Source organism: Aptenodytes forsteri, unplaced genomic scaffold (assembly GCF_000699145.1).
Source record: "Aptenodytes forsteri isolate BGI_AS27 unplaced genomic scaffold, ASM69914v1 Scaffold223, whole genome shotgun sequence".
NCBI classification, from domain to species: Eukaryota; Metazoa; Chordata; class Aves; order Sphenisciformes; family Spheniscidae; genus Aptenodytes; species Aptenodytes forsteri.
This window is the reverse complement of record NW_008794742.1, coordinates 1,170,954-1,192,022: the sequence shown is the minus strand read 5'-3', so window position 1 is coordinate 1,192,022 and position 21,069 is coordinate 1,170,954. Positions and strand designations below refer to the sequence as shown.

The following is a 21,069-nucleotide window of genomic DNA, read 5'->3' as shown; positions in this document are numbered from 1 at the left end:
TGATGCCAATAAGGTCGTAGCTCTGCAGGCGTGCGCACGTCTCTAACTCCTCTTGTTTATTCCCCATGCTACCTGTGTTTGCATAGAGGCATTTAAGTTGGGCCCCCGATGAAGCTGTCTTACTGGCTGGAGTTCCTCTGTGCTGCTCTTCAGGCGATCTCCTGCTGACCTGTGCTCCTTCTCCAGGCTCTGGGCATCTATTGCTGGCCCTGGCGTCAAACTGGTAGGAGTGGGATGGATTGAGGTTCCCCTCCCCCGGCATCTCTAGATTAGGAACTGATCAACTGGGAAAAAGCTTAACGTGCCAAAGCACTTTACAGCAACTCTGTGAAATTGGGACTATAACCAGCCTCAATTCCAGTGCCACCCTCCTGCAGCCTCAGGGCTGCTCTATAGCACGTGCAGTTTGCAGTGCCCCTGAGAAAGGCAGCGAAATGCTTGTCTGGCTCAGAGCCAGCGGTCAGGTGGGAGGAGTGGAGTAATGGCCCTTTGCTACCTTCAAAAGTCTGCTTGAGAGCTCTGCCACCTCTTGCCAGGAGAGCTGAAGACGTTACTGCTTCCTCAGTACATCAAAGTGCAAGCTGGGGAATGCACGACGCAACAGCAACCCCTGGCAGAGGAAGGGGCTGGTAACCTCGGGGTTGTCCCAGCTTTATCCAGCAGTGTTCCTGTCTCAGAGCTTGCACATCCCTGCATAGCACTGCTTCGCTCTGGCACTCTCCCACGTCTTCAAATTAAAGGCCTGCTGACTCCCTCCACTTTGGATCATCAAATCCTGCTCCACTGCTGACACTGGCATGCTAAAAGCAATCAAAATGTCATACTTCAGGGCACAAAGGGACTTCTGTCAGCATTAAAACAATGCAATTTAAGATATAAACAGCTAAATACCATCTTTCTGTGGTCTTCAACATACACGTGGATATAAATGGCTTGGGGCATTTCAAGAGCTTTCTGCTCCCCCGAATTATCGTGCACTGGCCACCACCCAATCAGGAAACTGATCTTTTCTCTTCTTAGGAGAGCAATGCCCCTATATTCAAAGGCAGACCTCTGCACCGCTCATGTCCTTGAAGCTCATCACCTCAGCACCTCAACATCTAGCTGAGTGAAACAGGATGCAACGAAAAAAGTCTGCATGCTGCTTTCTTTCATCCTCAACGTTAAGAAGTCACGTGCATAATTATACTACTTTTACATGGGGCAGATGTGTAGTCATATCCTGTCATTCTGGTTATTTTTGTTCCAAGTTGAGAGTACAGCTAAATAAAGTACAAACGGATATAAATTAGGCCCACACAAACAGGAGGACAGAACTTTTCTCACCTTACTTGGAAAACTCGCTTCCTACCGCTTCTTTTCTTTTCTCAGCCTTTTTTTAATCACAGCCCCCGAGATGAGAAGTGATAATACAGAGTACCCCATCTATCAGACCCAGTCCAAAACAATGGCTGAAGGAAAGATGACTACACTTAAGTTATGGATAAATTGATAGTGTATCCATGTGCTTCAACAAGAATGCTTGCACTCAAAAATATGGGAAAGTAAATAAATGTGAGGTTGTTGACCTTTTCTTCTAACTGTGAGTCTCAGCTCTTGGCTTCCAGCAAAGATAGCTCCTTACTGATCTTCAAAAGCAGGTTTGCAAGTAAACCCTTCTATGTTTCTATGTGCAGCTCACGTTATAGCTGCCTTTCTCATTGACTACTCAGAAACAGAGGAAGAAAACCAAATCATTTTTTTTTCCACTGCCACTGAAATAATACCTAATCGGGCAGAACCTCCAGTGAGCTGGGATAAACACACTGACACGAAGTCTTCAGTCTGATGCAAATTATAGCAAAAAAGTAAAAAGATCTTCCTCAACTTTTGATTTTTTGATCTTTCTCTCCGATCTGCTACAGGGCCTTCTCTATGGCTGCCCATCTAAGCAGGACCCGGGCACAGTCTGTATAAAATAAATAACAGCAGCCAAGTAGCCAGGGTGAGGCAGGAAATTTGGGCTAATCTTTCTTTCCATAAGTCTTCCTTTTGGGAAAGTCTTAGCTCTAAGCTTCTGAATTTCTCCATTTATTTTTTTTAACATACTGATCTTTTCTGGAATATTTATAAAGGTGTAAGGAAACAATTTGGAAAGGGAGTTAGTTTGACATGTCCAGATTTCAAAAATCAGTCTGTGGAACCAAAGAAAATTGCTCCATTGGCTCCACATGAACATAAAACATGGGTTTAAATCCCTGTTCTGCTGTAGTCTTTTGCTGTGGAACTCGTCCCTTTAACTCCGTATTCTGGCCTCCTGTTTATGGGACAGTATAATGACATTTCAGGCAGGAATACTGTGAAAATAAATATTTTAATGACCTGAAATACTCAGATACGATGGTAATGGGTTAAGTCAATGCCATAATTAGAAAGGTAGACAGCTGGGAGTAAAATGATCCTGCTGTGATTAATTATATGACACAGACACAAGAAAAGCCCAATCTCACAGGCCTTTGCAGACAAATCTCCCAATGGGAGAAAAGAAATTTTAATTTAAAGCATTGCTTTCTCCTCTGTAATTGCTCTTTTAGAATTTCCGCATTCCACAGGCCAACAAACAAAACAACCAGATTATTTAGCTCTTGCCAAAATAACCACTCCCGAAGCTCTGACAAATTTGCACTGTGCATTTGGGCCTACCTTTCAGTTTTGCTTAAATTTAAAAAGAAAACCCTTAAAACAGCAAAATTGACATTTACAGTAAAATGCCTTTGCTACTACAGAGCCAAGTCAGTATGAGACATTACATTTACTCCACTGCCCTCCACCGGAGAAATGTGTTGGCTGAGTTGCCAAGATAACGGCACTTCGCAAGAGACCAAAACGTTCCTCTGGAGTGTCTGAACATCTGCACCGAAACAAACTCTGCCCCTGCAGTTCCCCTTGTCCATCCCTTATTTCTCCACCTGAGCATTAATTCCCAGCTCCTCCACAGGACAACGGCTTCTTGCTCCCACCAACAAGCATTTGATCCAGCATTTTGAAGTCTTCCCAAGCCCACTCCACCCACCCAAAGCCAGTCGTATGGCAGCACGCTCGTTCATCACTTGCTGGTTCACCTGTGTGAGCAACCCTGGCACTGCCTAAATGGACAAGAGTTTCCCACCATCACACGGAACTTGCTCTTTGCATGTTGCCACTTGTCCATCTGTCCGTCCGTTTTCATCTCCCATATGGAATCATCTTTCCTACTTCATATATACGGTTGAATTCCTCTCTTCATTCCACATTTATTTCATTTGCTGTTTTGTGTCTGTCTGAAAGGTAGCCCTGGCTACTTTTCCAAATACAGATCGCAGTGTGATATCCACTGCTGTGTGAGGACAGACTGATTAGACTGCAGGGATCAAATATCAGGCTTTTCTAAATGAGAAAATTTAATTCAGAAGAAATTTTTTTTTACTTGGTCCATTCACTAACAGAAAATAACATCATATGGGGTCACAAAAGAAGGGCTTCATGTGGAAAAAAAAATGCAGTAAGACTTTGACTTGCAGAGGTATGCAGGATTGCCTCCCTGTTTCAGAAGCCTGCACTCTTACCTGTTATAACTATGAACGAGATCAAAAAACATCATGTCTGTAGTGTTGACAAACTTGCACTGGACAGGCAGAAACTCTCCATCTGCTGAGCACTGCGGTGGGCTCTTCTCCCCAAACCCATGAAGAATGCGACGGTCTCGGATCTCACAGTTTCCCGGACCTGACGGGAGAAAAAGTAATGTTTACTGGTGTTTTAACTTCCCACAAAGAGCTGAGTAGCCATCCCATGGTTTGGAAGGGGTTCAGATTCATTACACTGAATATGGACACCTAGGTGCCTCATATTCTCTTTATAACCAAAGGAAACAGAGACTTAAACTCCTCAGTTAAGCACCTATACTTCTGTAGGGTAAGTGTAGGCTGCAGTGTCCAAGCTCCTGATCTACCACCCTTCATTCACACCAAACCTTCCCACTCTACAAAACGCAGTGTTTTGTTGAATATTACTTACACCGCGTTGGCTTTCCCCTCTGCCTGGTGCCATAAACCTCCATTCCTTCTGGATCTACACACCAGCACTGACCCAGCTCCGTGTCACACTGCACCGCATCAAATGCCCCTGAATCCAGGCACTGAGGGATGTAGGAGATGCTGCTGCTGTTGATGTAGCGACTGACCAAGATCCTCTGCTTTTGCAGCTGGCAAAAGGATAAGCCTGTAGTACCAGAGACGGGCACTGTTAGAGGAAGGCACTTGTTGGGCACTGAATCATTTATTAAGGCAACATCTGAGTTTTCTCAGAGCTGCAAGTTCTGATTCTGCCACCCAGATGGCATGAGGACATTGACAGACTTGAGGTCATGAAAATTGGTACACAGAAACCCACCACAGATGGGGTTGAAGCCCTCCAACTCAAAAGCCAATACATTAAGTTGATCTTTCATTCATGATTTACATTACTGTGACCTTCATGAATACAGATCATCCAGGTGTATCAGGTTTCCATGATGAGCTCCGAAGAAACTCCAGATCTTCCACTAGAAAGACCCAGCAAATTACAACAAACTGGAGTCCGTACAAGTCTGGGGCTAACCTAGCCCCAGATTTCAGCAGTTCAAATGCAAATTTAAATGGCTCTTTACGCAATCTGAACAAAAATAGAAACTTGTGACTTACAAGATATGGGATATCCATTCTGTTTGCTGCCAGGTACCTCAATGCCATTCTCGTCCACACACCAACAAGAAAGACCATTCCTACTGCACTGAACTGTCCTGAAGGAGATCACAAGTAACATATTTTACTTTGTTAGTGACAGAGTCCTCTGTTAGTATGGGACATAAAGCAAGGCATAAAGCAGGCCAAACAAGTACTTTAACACAACAAATAACGGAATCAGAAAGGGCTGTGTTTCTGGTGACCCTAAGTCTACCTGATGGGAGCTCTTAATCCTAGTAATTCTCTGAAGTCTTCAGGAATTGCAGATAAGTGACTTGAAGTCATTCAGGAAGCAAGCAGGTTGGACAGAATCCTGATCCTCAGTATTCGAGAATTACCATACATTTTCAGACAATTTTTAAGTCAAATCTAGCATGGTCTAGGTCCCCCCCGCTAGGCAACAACAGCAAGATAATAGTAGAGAATGTTACAATTTGCACTCCCCCTCAGCCTCAGCTTTAACTCAATAACTTCTTACATCTTCAAGCAACATGCTGCTTTCTAAACCACTGTTCTCCATGTGCTTTAGTTCTTTACGGCCTTTAGAAGGAAACCCGACTGTGCCACTTACAGCAGGGTGGGTAACTTCTCCAAGTCAACTTGGCTCAGCTGTGCCAGCTGGCACACTGATCACAGACCATGCGCCCATGAGCATGCGTAGGAAGACAGCAGTTGTATTACACAACGACCTGCACGAAGTATTTAACATGCAAATAATGCTGCCAAGATTAGCCTATTAATATTAGATTGACTTCTTAACCCAGAGACTATTTCCAGCAACACGGAATTCATTCAGGAGAGGCTGGATCTACAACGTGGCTCCATGAAGTCCCTTCAGTCTCCTGCACCTCTCACCCTCCAGTCCACCGATATGAAGGCTCTTCAAAACTGAAGCTAAAGCTTTCATTAGTAATGAAAGGCCATGTCGCATAACAGCAGAATAATAGCAGGGATGAGTTACCTGAACTGGCCATCTTCTGAGCACTGAGGAACGTATGTTTCTCCTCCTGAAAAAGCCTTTTCCCTCTGAAGTTCGCATGGACGTAACGGTTGGGAATCTGTCTGGTACTCTGAAAGCAGCAAGAAGATAAACACTTAAGGGTGGTTTCACCACAAGCCTGTTCTTACCAAAACCCTGTTAGTGCCAGCGCTGCACGGTGAAAACCCCAGGTTCATGGGTCCTCCCTGGTCATTTCCCCATTGCTCCTTGCATGCATTTCTGCATGGGACAGCACAGGGAAGTACTGAACAAACTCGCTGGGCTGACAGCTGCAGGATAAGCACATGACGGAGATGCTCATGAACCGCTTTCCCAGGCCTGTATTTAATCAGCTTCAGCTCTGTTTTGTACTGGTATAGCTATCATTTTCTGGTACCTGAGGTAGTCTACGTACTCAGAGTTAGTTGTGGCTATCACCACAAAACAGCCCTTTGCCATAACCACACACATCACTATTAATGTTTCCAAGTATTTATTCTTTATTGAAGCTAAGTCCCTCACTATTCCACCAAAAGGAGAGAGAATTCTTAATCTCATGAAAGACCTAAAAAGAACCAATGTCTAGCAGTTAGCATCAGACTAATTCATATTAGGAGCACTTCTCAATTTTTACCAGGGCAAGTGATCAACTACTGAAGCCATCTAGCAAGAAAACGGTCAACTCTTCAGTTCTTAATGCCACATTTGGATGCTATTTTAGGAGAACGATGAAATTCAGTAGGGTCTTTTTTACAGAACAGATTAGTTGATCTGACACTTTCCCCATCCTCAAAATTCGATGAATGTCATGCTCTTAATTCCATTGACTAGTTCTATAAAAATACAGGAAAAAAACCCACAGCTACAGCATTTTAGACCAAAGGTTCACCTAATCCAGTATTTGGTCTGAGTGTGACCACACATAGTAGTGCAAATACATCATAACTATTCTGAATACTTTTCAGCCTCCAATAATTTGCAGCTCAGGGACTTCTTTAACCACGGATGGTTTCTGTGCACCTAAGATCTTTCAATCACTTCTGTTTCTGTGAGTTTTCACTGTGTCCCCTTAAGCCCACGTGAAAATTTTCACGAGACTGTAAAGGGATTTTAGGTTAGCTCACCTATAGACATCCACATGTAGGCAAACCTCATCGTTTTCATCTCAAACATGACTGAGCCAGTTGCTCTGGGATGTGTGGAGATCCTTGTGTACAGTGCTAGAGAGGATCTACTGACAACTGAGTTAAGAGATTAATTGACCGATTTAAATTGCTTGTTGTGCAGGACTATCAAACTCAGACTAAAGAACTGGGGACGGCACTCAGACTATCCAGTATCTTAAGGTTCAAGCCTAAATTAGATGATGGCACATACAAGTAGAAGATATAATCTTAGGACCTTCACATCACTGCAGCACCACCTTTTCTTACCCAAGCTTGCTCTCTCCTTTTTTCTTCCACCCAAAATCCAGGTGTACTGAACTCAGATAACCCTGACCATTTAAAGATCCTTATAGCTTCGTATTTAACCTGGAGCCCAAATTCAGTCTGCACAGCACACAATAACTAGCTAAGTTTGCAGTGTGTAAGATCCGTGGTCATTATATACCGGAATAATACACAGAGCAGCACAAAGATCACGGGAGCAGAGTCACTACTGGACACAGGCAGAGGAAAAGAACAAATGTACTTACCAAATATATTGGCTGCTGCTATGCTACTAAAGCAGCAAAGAAGGGTGCAAAATGGGATGGAGCCCATCTTGCGATGGGAGAGCTCCATCCCCTTTTGTCAGTGAGGCAGCCCTGCACACCCCATGTAGCCTTCACCTGCCTTTTTATAGCAACCATCGCGTGGATGGGTTCACTTATGTGCTGGTAGACTGGCCACGAAATTGGGCAAGTGACGCATATGATGCTTCTGAGAAAACCACAAGAGACCCATTCACCTGGAACTGCCCTCGTGGTTCTCCTCAGCCAGTTCTCATCCCCGCTCCAGGGAGCACTACTGAGCCCGGTCATCGGAGAGGAGGACAAGCCGCAGCAGGCACAGGGAGGACTTCGTTAAATCAACATGCAAATTAAGGATATTGACATGACCCCGGCCAACAGCTCCTGCTTTCACCTGCACTGTGGTGCAACCAGACTTTGTGCTCTGTACCAGAAGTACGATTTTTTTGTGTTTTTAGAGAGCCTAGCCTGCTGGGGGGACAGGCAAGAGTTAGGCCTCCAAGCGCTGCAGCACTAGGAGTAAATACAATTCATAATGTGGTTATTTATTAAGTGAAAAACAGAATGGACGCAGCTCCACTGACTGAGAAGGGAATTGAGGGTCGGAGTCAATTGCATCTGACCTTTTGCTTTTACTCCCACTTGCACCATGCACTTTTATACAGACAAGTATCTGACTGGAAGCAGCTTAGCTTCTTGGGCTTCATCCTCCAGGTGTAAGATAAGTATAACCATTAAGCATGTTAAGTCCAGCTTTTTGGTACGAATTACACACAAGATTCTCGACCTAAAACATATCAGAAATATTATTTCCTTGGTTCCAGAGTATCATTTCTTACTTGTCCACCTCTTATGATTATCAGTTAACATTTACTTGCACCAGGAATTATGAGAACTCACCCTCACTTATGCAAAGCTTGTTGGACAAATGGGCCCAGAAGAATTAGCTAAATAACAACAGAAGCACATATTTGAGGCTGGACTTAGGCTGATTTCAGGGAAGTGACAACAAGCACTCTTGTTTGTGATTCATGGGTACTAGGCAGTCTAGAAACAACTCTACTGATACTCTCCTACGCACCAAGACTGTGCTAACAGTGACTCAAGCATTTTTCCATCCAGGCTGTAGACCACTACAGTGCTACGGTGTTTGATATATATGGTAAATGTGATCTCAAACAGCAGTACAATCTTGCTTCAGCATGGCTAGCCCTTTTAAAACGAGTAGGACTATATTTGGATTTGACTTTCAAGCAACCTGCTCTGGACTTGAGGAAAGTCAATAGCAGAAAGATCAAACTGGGAAAAGATGAAGAACGTGTCCAGTGTAAATGACAGACAAAAAAGGCAACCTTCAGAGGCATAAAGAAAAATTGTGTAACAACCCTGATTAAGCAGACACAGAAAGAAAATTAACTTCTGGTTTAGCATAGGATTTGTAGGGAAGCATACATGCAGATCAACAGAATCAGACTAAACAGAGAATAGCCAGCATTAGCAGTAGGGTGGCTGAATTATAAAAGATTAAAAGTCTGAACATGACATGTATTTCTGACTCAAGTATACTTCAAGAGTCTCAGGTGTGTGTCTGGTACCCCTTGCAGTGGGGCAGTTACAGGAGAGCAACAAGAGACAGCCCAGCCCAGTGTCAAGGGCTCTCCAGGGGCAGCACGGTTGGTGCTTGCACGCACAACGATGTTTCCAGGCCACTGAAACACATATCCAGAGTGTGTGTGTGATATTGATTTAGTCCAGTTTTCTGAAGTTAGTCAACAACTGTCATTCAGGTTCCTTGCACAGCAAATGGGGAGAGAAGCAACGTCATTAAGGTAGCCATTCACTTTCCTCCTCTATTCTTTGCTATCAGAGGTCATTAGTAGCTGATAACGGAGTAAGGCAGACAGGAAACCAAGGAGGTATCAAAGGGCTATTACTAACAGAAAGAAGCACAAATCTGCAATATCCACACAGTGTTGATTCCTAAGATTACTCTTATTTCCCTCAGAAACACTCAGAAAACAAATTCTGAACTATGCAAGTTGGGAAGAACAGCCAAGTTTTAAAAGTCTCTTAAAAAACAAAGTGAGAAAGTGTGTTTTGGCAATTGGCATCACTTAAACCACTTCTAGATGTGCGTCAAACCAAGATGGGCATCTCGGTACACGCAAGTTCAATGGGATGCAATAGCCCGTGGATTTAAAGAAAAAAAAAGTAGTTTACAGAGCAATATGTGCAATCCACATTCTTCAGAGAAAAAAAAGGCACTTGTCATCTATGGCTGGTCAAATTCAAATTAAGAAAGGCTTCACTGCATAACCTTCAGTGAAGGGACAATTGAACTGACCTCTGTTTTTAGCACCTGAGAAAAAAATGGAAGAATATCTTAAATTAGCTCACCAATGAAAGGGAGAAAAGGAGTAAGCAGAAAAGGTCCCTGGGGCCAATATGGCCTTAAAACTAACATGTCTTCAAAATCATTGCTCTAGGCTGGAAATGAGGGGTTTGTTTGTTGTACACACTGGCAAAAAGCTATAATTGTTGGGAGGAAGAAAAATGTCAGCGTGATGAAACATTGAAATCACAAACCTCAAGGCAGAAGCAGACCATTTATTCATTGTTCCAGTTTTGGATACACTTTCTTAGCAGAAAAGACGGTTTGTGCAACTGCAATTTTTACATATCGAAAAGCCCAAGGGTAAATGATTCCTGTATATGAATACATAAACATCCATACCCACAGAAAAGTTGCTCTCACCCAAATAAAACTTGAGCCCGAGAAGTCAACCTTAGTTTAAGAAACGAACTTAAGGGAGCCTCCTGAATGAGGCAGCAAATTGGAAGCAAAAATTTTAAGAACTGAAAACATTGTCTCATTATGCCCATATCAATTATTTCATTTATTTTTAAATAATAAACTGCTTTTCTGTGTTAAATAGATCACCAGTATTGGACAATCCTCTCCCACCCTTAAAGAAAACTGTGTAAAATCGTAGACTCACACCATTTGTTAGCAACCTTTACACTTACAGATAGAGGAGAACCGTGTTTTACATTTGGTACATTTCTTCCCAAGCATGAGATATTCGTCTCCATCATCTTCATATGATTTTGGCACAGATAGCAATAACAAGACCTTGTGAAGCACTTACCATCTCTATCATCTCTGATTAAGTTTTAAAAAGTCCTCACGTGATGCAAAATTAAAAGATGACAAGGAAAAAACCATAGCCCCACCAGATAATACAAGTTTCAGTCACTTGATAAAGGACACGCTCTTCAGATTGAAAGAATGATGGGGAAGTTCCAGTAACTTCTACACTAAAATTGGCTAGATCAGAAAAGTGGACAGAGGACTCCTCACTTTTTTGTGTTACAATTTACCAGCTGGCAAAGTGCCTTTGGTGACAAAAGAGCCTGAAGTAGCCCATGTAAGAACATTTGAAAGAGCCTGAAGTAGCCCATGTAAGAACATCTGAATTTGCCTTTGTCCCTGCAGAAATGAACCATTTCTAGGACAGGTAAAATGGCTTTTTTCTTACTCATCCATCGGAGATAACACAACACAGTTTTCCTCTATCTAATAGTACCATAGTGATGCAAGGTAGAAAAATATTTATTTTATTCTCATGATATCTGGGATGCAGATTGTGTTGAAACCCCAAGCAGAAGTCAGTTCTGCAACCCGCAGTGGCGCGATGGATAGATTTGCATGCTGAATTGACTCAATGTTTGACGAAAGCAAGCTAATGCAGTGAGAAAAGGCACCGCCAGTCGCACAAGGACAGCAACAGGGTGCCAAACTGCTGGTGTTGGTAGGACAAGACTGCTTTTGGTCTTTTTGATAGTGCAATACTTAGCCCTCTCCGAACTGACGGCAACAGCGTACAGTCAATGGAGTCAGAGAGCAAGTTCAAGGACAGAAACAACTCCTTCTGCCACACAACAAAGCTGTGGAATTCAGTATGCCACCTGATGTTGTGGAGAGAAATAAATGAAGAAAGATGGATTAAACTCATGGAGCACAGATCTGTCAGCGATCGATAAAACTGATGGTCTTCATTAAGATTCTGGTAAAGGAAACTTCAGTGTAGCAGAAGTGAAAGATACATTAAGAGAAAGACCAATTCGTACAAAGCTTTTATAGTCTACGTTTCTACAGATGCTGACATTGTATTTCTACTGAAGATAAGACGCTGGACTGGCTAGATGTTTGGTCTGACTCAGGAAACCTCTTCTTTAAGAAGTCTGCTAATTAGAAAAAGCATTTCAGTGTATTACTCCAAGATCTGAATTTGGCCTTTTGTCTTAAATTTGAGAGACTGCTTTGAGACTGTGCCTTCAATAATGATTAAAATATCTGTTTCAGAATTAAAATCTTGAAGTTTCTTGCACGTTTAAGATCATACCTATTTTTGCTGTGAAGAACAGAAAAAATTCTGTGTGTTAGTAACTCATTTAGATTCCGTCTGATTCCATCCACCTGCCGCTTCCCGTTTGCACCCTGGTCCACAGGACGTCTGGGACAGGAACTTTCTTATCATTGCTTGCTTATTTCTTTCCTACCACAATAGTGGTAGGTAGCGAACAACAGTTTGTAGGCAATGCTAAAATATAAGAAATCACTAAAAGCAAATTGAAGTTATTTTGTAATGACATTGTACGAAGGCGCAAAACTAGAAACACCCTTAGAAGGCAGACGTCTGCCCACAAGAAGAGATGCCATCACTGTGAACGCCTTGTTGAAAGACATTGTCTTTCAAGAACCGAGCGTATTGCAAAACTCAAACCCTGATATTGTTAAACACCAAAGCAGTTCAGGAACAGAAAAATCTTCTAATTATTTTGCCACACAGTAAGTAATTCAGTACTGTAAATAATTTACTGACTGCATAATTTGCCTACAGGCTAAAATACAACTGAAGATTCCTTAAAGCTTTGCAATGTATACAAACAAATGAGTATTGATGACTGCGTAGAACTTATTGGCTACTAATGAAACTGTCCAAAATTGCAGCTGAAGATTCCCTAATGCTTTAGAACATACACAAGCACTCACTAGCTCGCCAAAACACAAGTCCACTGAACAGGAGCCCAGGCACATAACAATCTCAACAGACCTTTATTGTGAGTATTAGAATGCAGTCAACATTATTGCTATTATAAAAAAAACAAATCACAGAAGAAAGTGTTCTGCTTCTCTCATAGAAGATTTAATAATAGTGCACTGCTGCGTCTCTCAGAGTGTGTAGTGACAATACACTGAGGCACATGGCTACAGCTGAGCGGAGGCGGCTCTGGCCAGTTTTAAAGAAAGGAAGGCTGCGGTTCGAAGTAAACAGCAATTGAACTAGCTTTAGTTATTCAATCCGTAGAATAAGGCTGGCTCACCTACTGCTTACACACAGGCCCAGTGTGTATGGAAAGGGAAATTCACTCCTGAATGATTTTTCACGCTAGTTCGTTTTCCCCATGCGGTCTCCAATTTTTTATTTGAATTGTTCACGCTGGTGCAGAATGGCTGCCAAATGCACAATCTGCTCTCTGTGCAGTGTATTTTCACCATCATTACATGCTCCATACTTGTTTTCCATATATAAACAGATATACACATAGTGTATAATACTTATTGCTAAAGACAGACGCCCACACCCAGCGCCCAGGACTTAAAATAGTATAATAAAAACCATTACTGAAGTATTTCAAACATCCTCTGTAAAATGATCACCTAAAGCCGTATGGCCTCAGTACAACAGAAACAAAGCGTCAGCTAATAAAATGTGAGAATAGCAATGGGCATTTCGAAAGTGATTAAGCCTCTGACCTTAATAAGCACTCCAAAATTGAGGTGCACATACCGTAAAATTTCTAAGCAGCAGAGAGAAGACCTACGGTTCCAGCGTTCTAAACTGATGTGGCAAAGATGGGTCACATTTGCAAATGAATGGCATCATTGAATGCACTCCCTTTACACATCAGCACCTCCAGATAACTAACAGGGCAAGGTAGTCCAGATGGCCAAATTGCACACATCTTGTTACGAAGCCCCCGTCTGCAGCGTGCTTCCCACCCCCTACTTTTGTTGTTGATTTTTACATCAAGCTCCAGTTCAGTTCAGGATCTGATCTGTAGTTTTTAAAGTTTCAGTGAAGAAAAATAGTTGCAGTTTCCCTTTCAAATACAAAGGAAAAATACTCTGGTTTGGAAGCATCAAAATACTTTTATGATCTTACTGTGACGTTCGAGCGACTCCTTTACATCCCACCCTTCAGTCTGGTAAGGAGTGCTAGAGCCCAGCAGTGCCAGAGGGGTTTTGCTGTAATATTCATTCAAGCCTAGTTAAGTTCGAAGCCAGGTGGGAGTAGAGGGAGATCACCACTTGCACAAGATCAGAAGAGGCTTACTAAAGGAATGCAGCAAACACATCTGAAGATTTTGATCATGGTACACACCTCATAGGACACACCGGAGGCTGAGGACAGAAGAGCAGAGGAGACCTTTCCCTACGACTGCTTCCCACAGCAGCCAGGAAGAACTGGGCACAAGAACAGAGTGAAACCCTCTGGGCATCACAGAAGACGACAGAGTGGAGAAAGCTGAAGAACAAAAGGAGAAACAGATGCAAGCTGCAGAACAGATGAGGAGCACACGTAGAAGCTTAGAGACAAAATTAAGAGAGACAGGTGGATGTCAGCCATCGAAGAGGACTGCACCCATGGAAGAACAGTTTGTTCTTTGCCACCCAGCAAATATGTGAAATCAGAAAATTGCAATCCATCTTCTTCGACTATTTTAAAGTGGACGACAGGCTTCTACCACTGTAAATTACTCCATAGCTGAACAAAGATCTATGCATCTAAGGCCAGAATATCCAAAATATGGGCGCTACTCAACCTACAGCTACCCAAGAAAAGGGTTAGCAGGAAGCATCTTCCAACCCATTCCCTGCCATATTATTTGAAGTACCTCCATTTTGTAATTGAAACACACGCAGCCCCATCATGTGGTATCTGATCATATCACCAAGACTACATTTCATTTATGACTGCAATACTGATGTCCTACTGCCACCACTGCAACTGAAAACACAGAATTCCTGATGTAGTCGCCTACGGTATGGTCACAGGAAGGAGGCGGCTTTGAAATGAATCACCCCGATACCTCCATGAAAAAAAAAACAAAACAACTCTCTTGACAAAAAGCTGGGCACTTAAAGGCTCCACAAGTTTGTCAAAGGCTTCTGTACCATGGTGTTTCCCTTTTGTTTATTACTATTAGGAACTTAAGTTAAAAGAAGGCTGCAAATTTAAAAAATTTACCTTTCTGTGCACACATATCAAAACCAGTCCTCACGTGGCCATATACTATTTCTTCCTCAGAGAGGGTCTGCCTCCTTCAGCATACAGCACAAGTAACTGCAATTCACGCCCCGATAAATGATGTTGCAAATAAACTGGGTGCAGATCCCTGGCTTATTTACAGGGGAAGCAGGAAGACAGGTAGAAAATGATGCCTACAGGAAAAAGATTCTCTCAGTAAGGCTGACTAGAAGAAATACTGGTATGAGCCAGATCACATCGGGTTTGACTGACACACGAGCAAAGCAATCAACTGTAGGTTACATTCTGTGCGAAACACTTAGCATTTTTATGGCACTTGACTTGTAAGTGTTTAAAGAAAAAACTTCAAAAGCATCCCAAACCTTTGAATACTTGAGAAACTGGGGCCAAAACTAATGTTCACGTTACAGACTAACACGACAATTTGAGAAAGCAAACTCAGAGAAGTTTGTGAAGCATTCAAGCAACACACAATGTATCACAGCACTGTCCATAAGGACACCGAGATTGTACTTCTTAGAAGATGTGAATGTTTGCAGGAATTTTTATATGTGACTACACAAGAAATGAAGATAAAAATATACTGAACAGATTATGTTTTTGTAAGCACAGTCCATCCTGAATAAGGCAGGATCCCGAGGGATAAAATTACATACTGATGTAAATTTAGAGAGCATTACATACACAAACAGAAGACAGGTTAAAGCTGCAAGGGCAACTTTAACTTTGACCTTACGATTCCTTTTCAGGATACTACTCCTCCATCTCTGCACTAAGAAGGAAACCTCCGTCCTCCCACCTGGAACATCTCTGTCTACCTCCACCTTCAGTAACATTTACAATTATATTACATCACACGCATGCACACACATTGCATAATATTGCTACAGTGTATGCTGTATAAATTATGTAAATACACTCCACTGTTTCAAAGTAATTCATCTGGATTTACACTTCTCTTATACAGTACACACAGTACCACATTCAAGGATATGCAGCAAGTGAATAATATATAAAAAAGTCTCACATATCCAAAAGCAAGTAGGTCACTCAACTATTCATACTGTTTGAAGCAGTTAAGCATCCAACTATTAACACAGAGCATTTTATTTATTAACAGTTGCTATAAAAATGTCAACAGCTCCTCAGCTCGTGTTCTTTCTGCATAACGAAGTTGCCAATCACGATTCCATAATTAACTTCCATGTTACCATGCCGCTCTGCAATATCTCCTATAAGCTTGATGTGGCAAGACTTTTTAAATAACAACCACTCTGTAACAGGAGTTTACATTTTGCTTTGGACATCAAGAGTGATAAGTCACTTCAGACATGATAGACAGACGGGTAGGTTTATTTTAGCAATGAACCAGCCATGCTGCTTTCTTTCTCAAGAATGGTTTTGTCACGAAAGTTCAATGCACTGGTTGCAAAGTCTTTCCCAGATAATCCATCTTTGGCACATTTTTCAATTTTATGCATCCTCAAAAGGCATTCGAAGATTTTTTGATTTTTTGATGGTCTGTACATCATAACAATCACTTTTTTACATTTGTATGTAGATCAGGAAGAAAAGTGGAAAATGTAGAGTATGCAGAATAGTTTTAATAAACAGTTTTACATACAGTACCTTACATATAGAACAGTGTGTTTGCAAATTTAAATAATTTTTGAATGTACAGTGGCTTGTACTCTTATCAAAAGGTAAATTCAAGTTTACTGTCTATCGGTTCTAAAATGCATTTATACAGATAACTAGAACTGATAAACAGACGTGAGGCATAAAATGTTCAAGTATCTTAATGTCATCAGTTAAATAGCCTCCTCTTAACAGTCATATTTTACAAATTTCAAAACCTGTACATACATTATTTTCAATTTTAGAAACTGCTTGTTAAAAGGTAACATTTCATGTTAACCACCAGTTCTTACAGTCTATTGTAATAAAACTAGACATGTGTAGATATAAATGTATATAGTATGTATATATGTACATGTGTATCTATACACATATACATACACATACAAATACGTATGTAGCACTGGGTACAGTGGCAACTTATAAGCACAGGGAAGTCCTGGGCTCAAAATCCAGCAAGAGCTAACAGAGCAAGTAGGTTGCCTTTGGTTTCATGACGTTTCATTGACTGAAGCTGAAAGATTCTATAAAAACATCTTGGATAAGGTATCTTGTGATATTTATTCTAGTGGTTTAGCATATTCACAGCCACAGACGGTTTTGCTGCTCTTGTCATTCCTCATCCCAGCTGAGGATGGTAAAATTTCAGAGGGCCAACACCAGAACAGAGCTACCCAGGACAAAAATTACAGCTTGAATCCTGAATACTGCAATAGAACATAAAAAAATATAAACTAGATACAATTTTGGATGGATTGCTGGCACCGAGTAGGATTTGGAAAAAACCTCATGTAAGTCATAAGCAAACTCTCATGCCAGTGGTTTTAATATTATTTGGCACATCTGACCACTATTTGCCACTTATGTTTTAAAGGAGCCTAAGGGTGCTGTAATAACCATTTCTATTTAAAAAAATACTTTAAAAAAGGAGTCCATGATAAGTAATTTCTTTCAAAAATCAAAGCTAGTATGTTCATTTTGCTGAACATTCATGAGAAGGAAATAATCTAAAAAACTTTCCTTGTAGAGAGGATACAGATCTCTCTGTGTCTATCTTTCACTAGCAAGATAAGAGGAATTCATTAAAAAAGCAGTTCCCAAGAATTTTTAGTCAGCTGAATTCTGCTAATTTAGATTTTTTTGCCAAAGGTTTCAAAACAGTAGCACTGTTCTTCACAGAGTTTTTGTTTGTTCAACTTTCTTGTATGCGGGGATTTTCTTGTTTATCACGTTAAAATCATATCAACATTTCTCACTATGTAATATATTACATTTTGAAGCTTGGACACTGAATATTCAGATTTTCAGTATAACAGATTCCTTACTCTAAATTTCCTCTCCTCTCTCAAGCTTCAGGCTATTAACGTAATCAGCAAAGAACCAGATAAATGCTCAGCTTTTTGCTGCCTTCCTGTCAGTCTTGTGGCTAGTAAGAAAATTCACTGTAAAGAACCTATTTTTATTTCTTTATTCTTCCTTTTGTCATACAGAGCAAAGCGTTGCTATTTGCTGTACTTTCCCCATGTCAATTAAGAGCTGTTTGATACGTCGCTTGAGCTGAGGCAATCTTGCCAGAGGATCTGGTGGTTCCAGTTCTCCAGTGAAATCAAGCCAGCTTTCTAAAACTGCAGAGGGAAAAGGAAGAAGTCGATTAGAATAAGTCTTCGAGAAACAGTTTTCATAAAAATTAAACTTTTCTTTCTTCCTCTCTGTCTTTTATAAGAAGGGAAAATATACCGAGGCTGTGATTTTTATTTAACAGAAGAAATTTTTATTAGAGAAACACCAACTAATTCAGTGTTTCACTCAAACAATCCAAACAGAACTTCTGATTTGATCGTTACTATAAAAAGGTACCTGGGACCAAATTATACCTTTGGCTAACAATTTACCATCTACACACATAAAAGAAACCTCAGTTCATGATCTTCTAGCTATGACAGTTCTGCAACAGAAAATGCAATCCCTAAATGCAAGGCTTGCTTCTGTCACTTTAACAAGCTCCTGTTTATAAGGTCCAGATTGGAACAGTTTTCCAATCTTCAACAAATGTTTTCAAGGAATTTCTATGCTTGTAGAGACAGAGAAGGGAAAAGGTCAACCCTGTTAGCCTAGAAATACCACCTAGTACAAGCAGAAATATTGAAAGTAAAACTGCACATAGGAATAAGACAACTTTATTTGTCAAAAAATAATTAAGGACTCCTATGACTAGACTATAAGCTCCCCTCATTCTTAATTTCTATGACTGGCATGTAAACTTATGTGGTGTAATATTTACTCCTACACTATAATCTCATTCACATTCTCATGAAGCCTGATTTGTCTTCCTGAAACCAGGTATTTACTAATATATAGCAAACCAAAGTTGAAGGCAGAATGAATACTTCCCCCCTCCCCCCAAAAAATATTGTCAAATACTAGAACAATCAGGCCAGAAACACTGCAGGCATAGAAAAATCCATCAGCTTTATGATCCATATCTGGACAAAGACAAGTTATCTAAGCTTTCTGAAGTCTGTCTAATATCACAAACTTTAGCTAAATTTTCAGGGGTCCCAAGTGCTTAAGCTACTTTATTGGGCATTCAAAATTTGTGGAATGGCGTGGAGGGATCAAGGGTACAAGCTCCGGTTATGATATTGGGTACCCAAATTTGAATACAATTCTTAAAAATCCATCCTCAGTGCCTCAGATCACCTTCAACACAGTAGCTATAAAAGATGCTGTTACACGCATATTAACAAGTATCTGGCAATGCAGTTACCATCAACTTCTTTTTCAATCAGGTCCATTCTGCTGGTGACTTCATTCTGTACATTCTCTATATGGGTAAGGAGATTTAGCTGCCATTGAAGATGTGTGTCCACTTGTTCTTCTGAGCCTTTTCTTTCATTACAAACAAACATAGTGTTTCCTTCAGCAGAATTCTTCTTCATAGAGGCAACAGAGAGAAAAAAAATTGCCATTTAAGAAGGTTTGTTTTGGTTTGGTTTTATTTCTGGTGTTGATTTCAACACTTGAGTCACATGATAAACTATGCCGTTTTAGAATTGTACTTCTGTCTACTTGACAAAAAGCATACTCAAAAAGCCACGTACCGTGACACATCAATAGACTAAACCAAACAAAATGCAAATTCCATACAAATGAGCATGTATAGCACTGGGGGAGTGAGGCAAGAGGTAAAGTTTACCCAGCTCAAGCGCTTTGTTTAATGCAGTAAGACAGACTGCGTTTCAGTGCCCTTTTTATATAAATCGTGACTTAAATCATGAAGTGATGAACTGCACCCGTCTACCGTCACCACAAATGTGTAAAACCCTAAGGTTTGTTTCAACTTTAGCTAGAGAATGAAGGAAAACTCGCTAAAATGCAGTAATATCTAAGATGTCAAAAGTCACTATTTTGCACAAATAAGCTGCACATTCTATTTGTTGATTAAGACAAAAGACTTCTCTTCTTACCATTGCTGTGGTCCCATGTAACTTGCAAGTACAGGTCTGGGACAGAATTGAACATGTTTGGGGATAGTTACAAGGGCAGTAACATGCAGAGTTATGCAAACATAGTATCTGAGGAAGATTGACTTCACCGAAATAATTAGTATCTTCATAGCAAGTCAGAGATAATACACAAGTTCCTCATCTGTTCCTCATCTTTGACGTTTCAGCTAATGGAAGTGACCAAAGGAAGTATACCGGATTTAATGAGTTAAAATGTTCAGCATCTCCATTAATTAGCAAGGTTCACAGTTTCCATTTTATATCCACTATGACTTCATATCTGATGAAGTTCTTTCACTATTTATGATTTTATTTTAGGGACTAGAATGCTGGATACGTGTGCTCACAATGTCAGTTCATGGCAAATGCCAGAGCAAGGAGTGAATTTTATTGTATTAATACACTTCTCTGATGAAGTGCTCAGCTAATTTTTTTTCCATGTCACATAATAACAGACTTAACACCATTTTTTTCTTCAAGTATTTCTTCCTCCAGTCAAGAATGGGAAGAGTGAGAAGAGAGGGGAAGAAGAAAATAGGGACTGCTGGATTTTAAGTTACTTCTTAAAAAAAAAAAAAAAGTTTTTTGCTTAAGTCTTAAAAATCAATTAAAAAAAAAACAAATCAAATTTGGACTGACCTGCTGGCAGTTTTATGAGCGAGTTCTGGAGGACAAGTATTGTTAATACTAACTCCTTTAATGGATATTGTGAAAGTTAATTTTCAAAGATACATTTTAATAGTCAGAAAAGCCTCTAAACTCTCAAACCTCTCAGATAAAATCTTTCTCTCGAGACATCAGGTTTGCCTCCACAGTGTTTTCACCATTCAAACTGTTATTAATCTTATAAAAGATATTTCCAACATAAATAAGAAATGCCCTATTTCTTACTGTCAGACCCTCTCTAAAACCACAAGAGAAGAATGCCGTTTTTCCCTCACTGTATGAGGACCCAAGTCCATAACTCTAAAACCAAGATCATCTTGGTGGCCAGCAGGTCGAAGGAGGTGATTTTGCCCCTCTACTCCACTCTGGTGAGCCCCCACCTGGAGTACTGTGTCCAGCTCTGGAGCCCTCAGCATAAGACAGACACAGACCTGTTGGAGCGGGTCCAGAAGAGGGACACAAAAATGAT

At 40.8% G+C, this 21,069-nt stretch overlaps 2 protein-coding genes across 2 annotated transcripts in view; both read right to left on the bottom strand.

Annotated features, from left to right (window-relative positions):
- The window catches only part of TG (thyroglobulin), a 169,753-nt gene extending 162,269 nt beyond the window's left edge, over window positions 1–7,484 (bottom strand). Inside the window, exons 1-5 of the mRNA XM_009273984.2 lie at window positions 7,418–7,484; window positions 5,704–5,812; window positions 4,701–4,798; window positions 4,036–4,239; window positions 3,585–3,744 (exon numbers count right to left, since the gene is read on the bottom strand). Coding sequence (XP_009272259.1) covers window positions 3,585–3,744; window positions 4,036–4,239; window positions 4,701–4,798; window positions 5,704–5,812; window positions 7,418–7,484 — 638 coding nt within the window. The remainder of the gene's footprint in view (window positions 1–3,584; window positions 3,745–4,035; window positions 4,240–4,700; window positions 4,799–5,703; window positions 5,813–7,417) is intronic.
- Window positions 7,485–16,125: 8,641 nt separating this feature from the next.
- Window positions 16,126–21,069, bottom strand: part of PHF20L1 (PHD finger protein 20-like 1) — a 60,939-nt gene continuing 55,995 nt past the window's right edge. The window contains exons 22-23 of the mRNA XM_019470674.1: window positions 19,196–19,361; window positions 16,126–18,053 (exon numbers count right to left, since the gene is read on the bottom strand). Of these exons, the coding sequence (XP_019326219.1) occupies window positions 17,911–18,053; window positions 19,196–19,361 (309 nt within the window). The 3' untranslated portion in view covers window positions 16,126–17,910. The remainder of the gene's footprint in view (window positions 18,054–19,195; window positions 19,362–21,069) is intronic.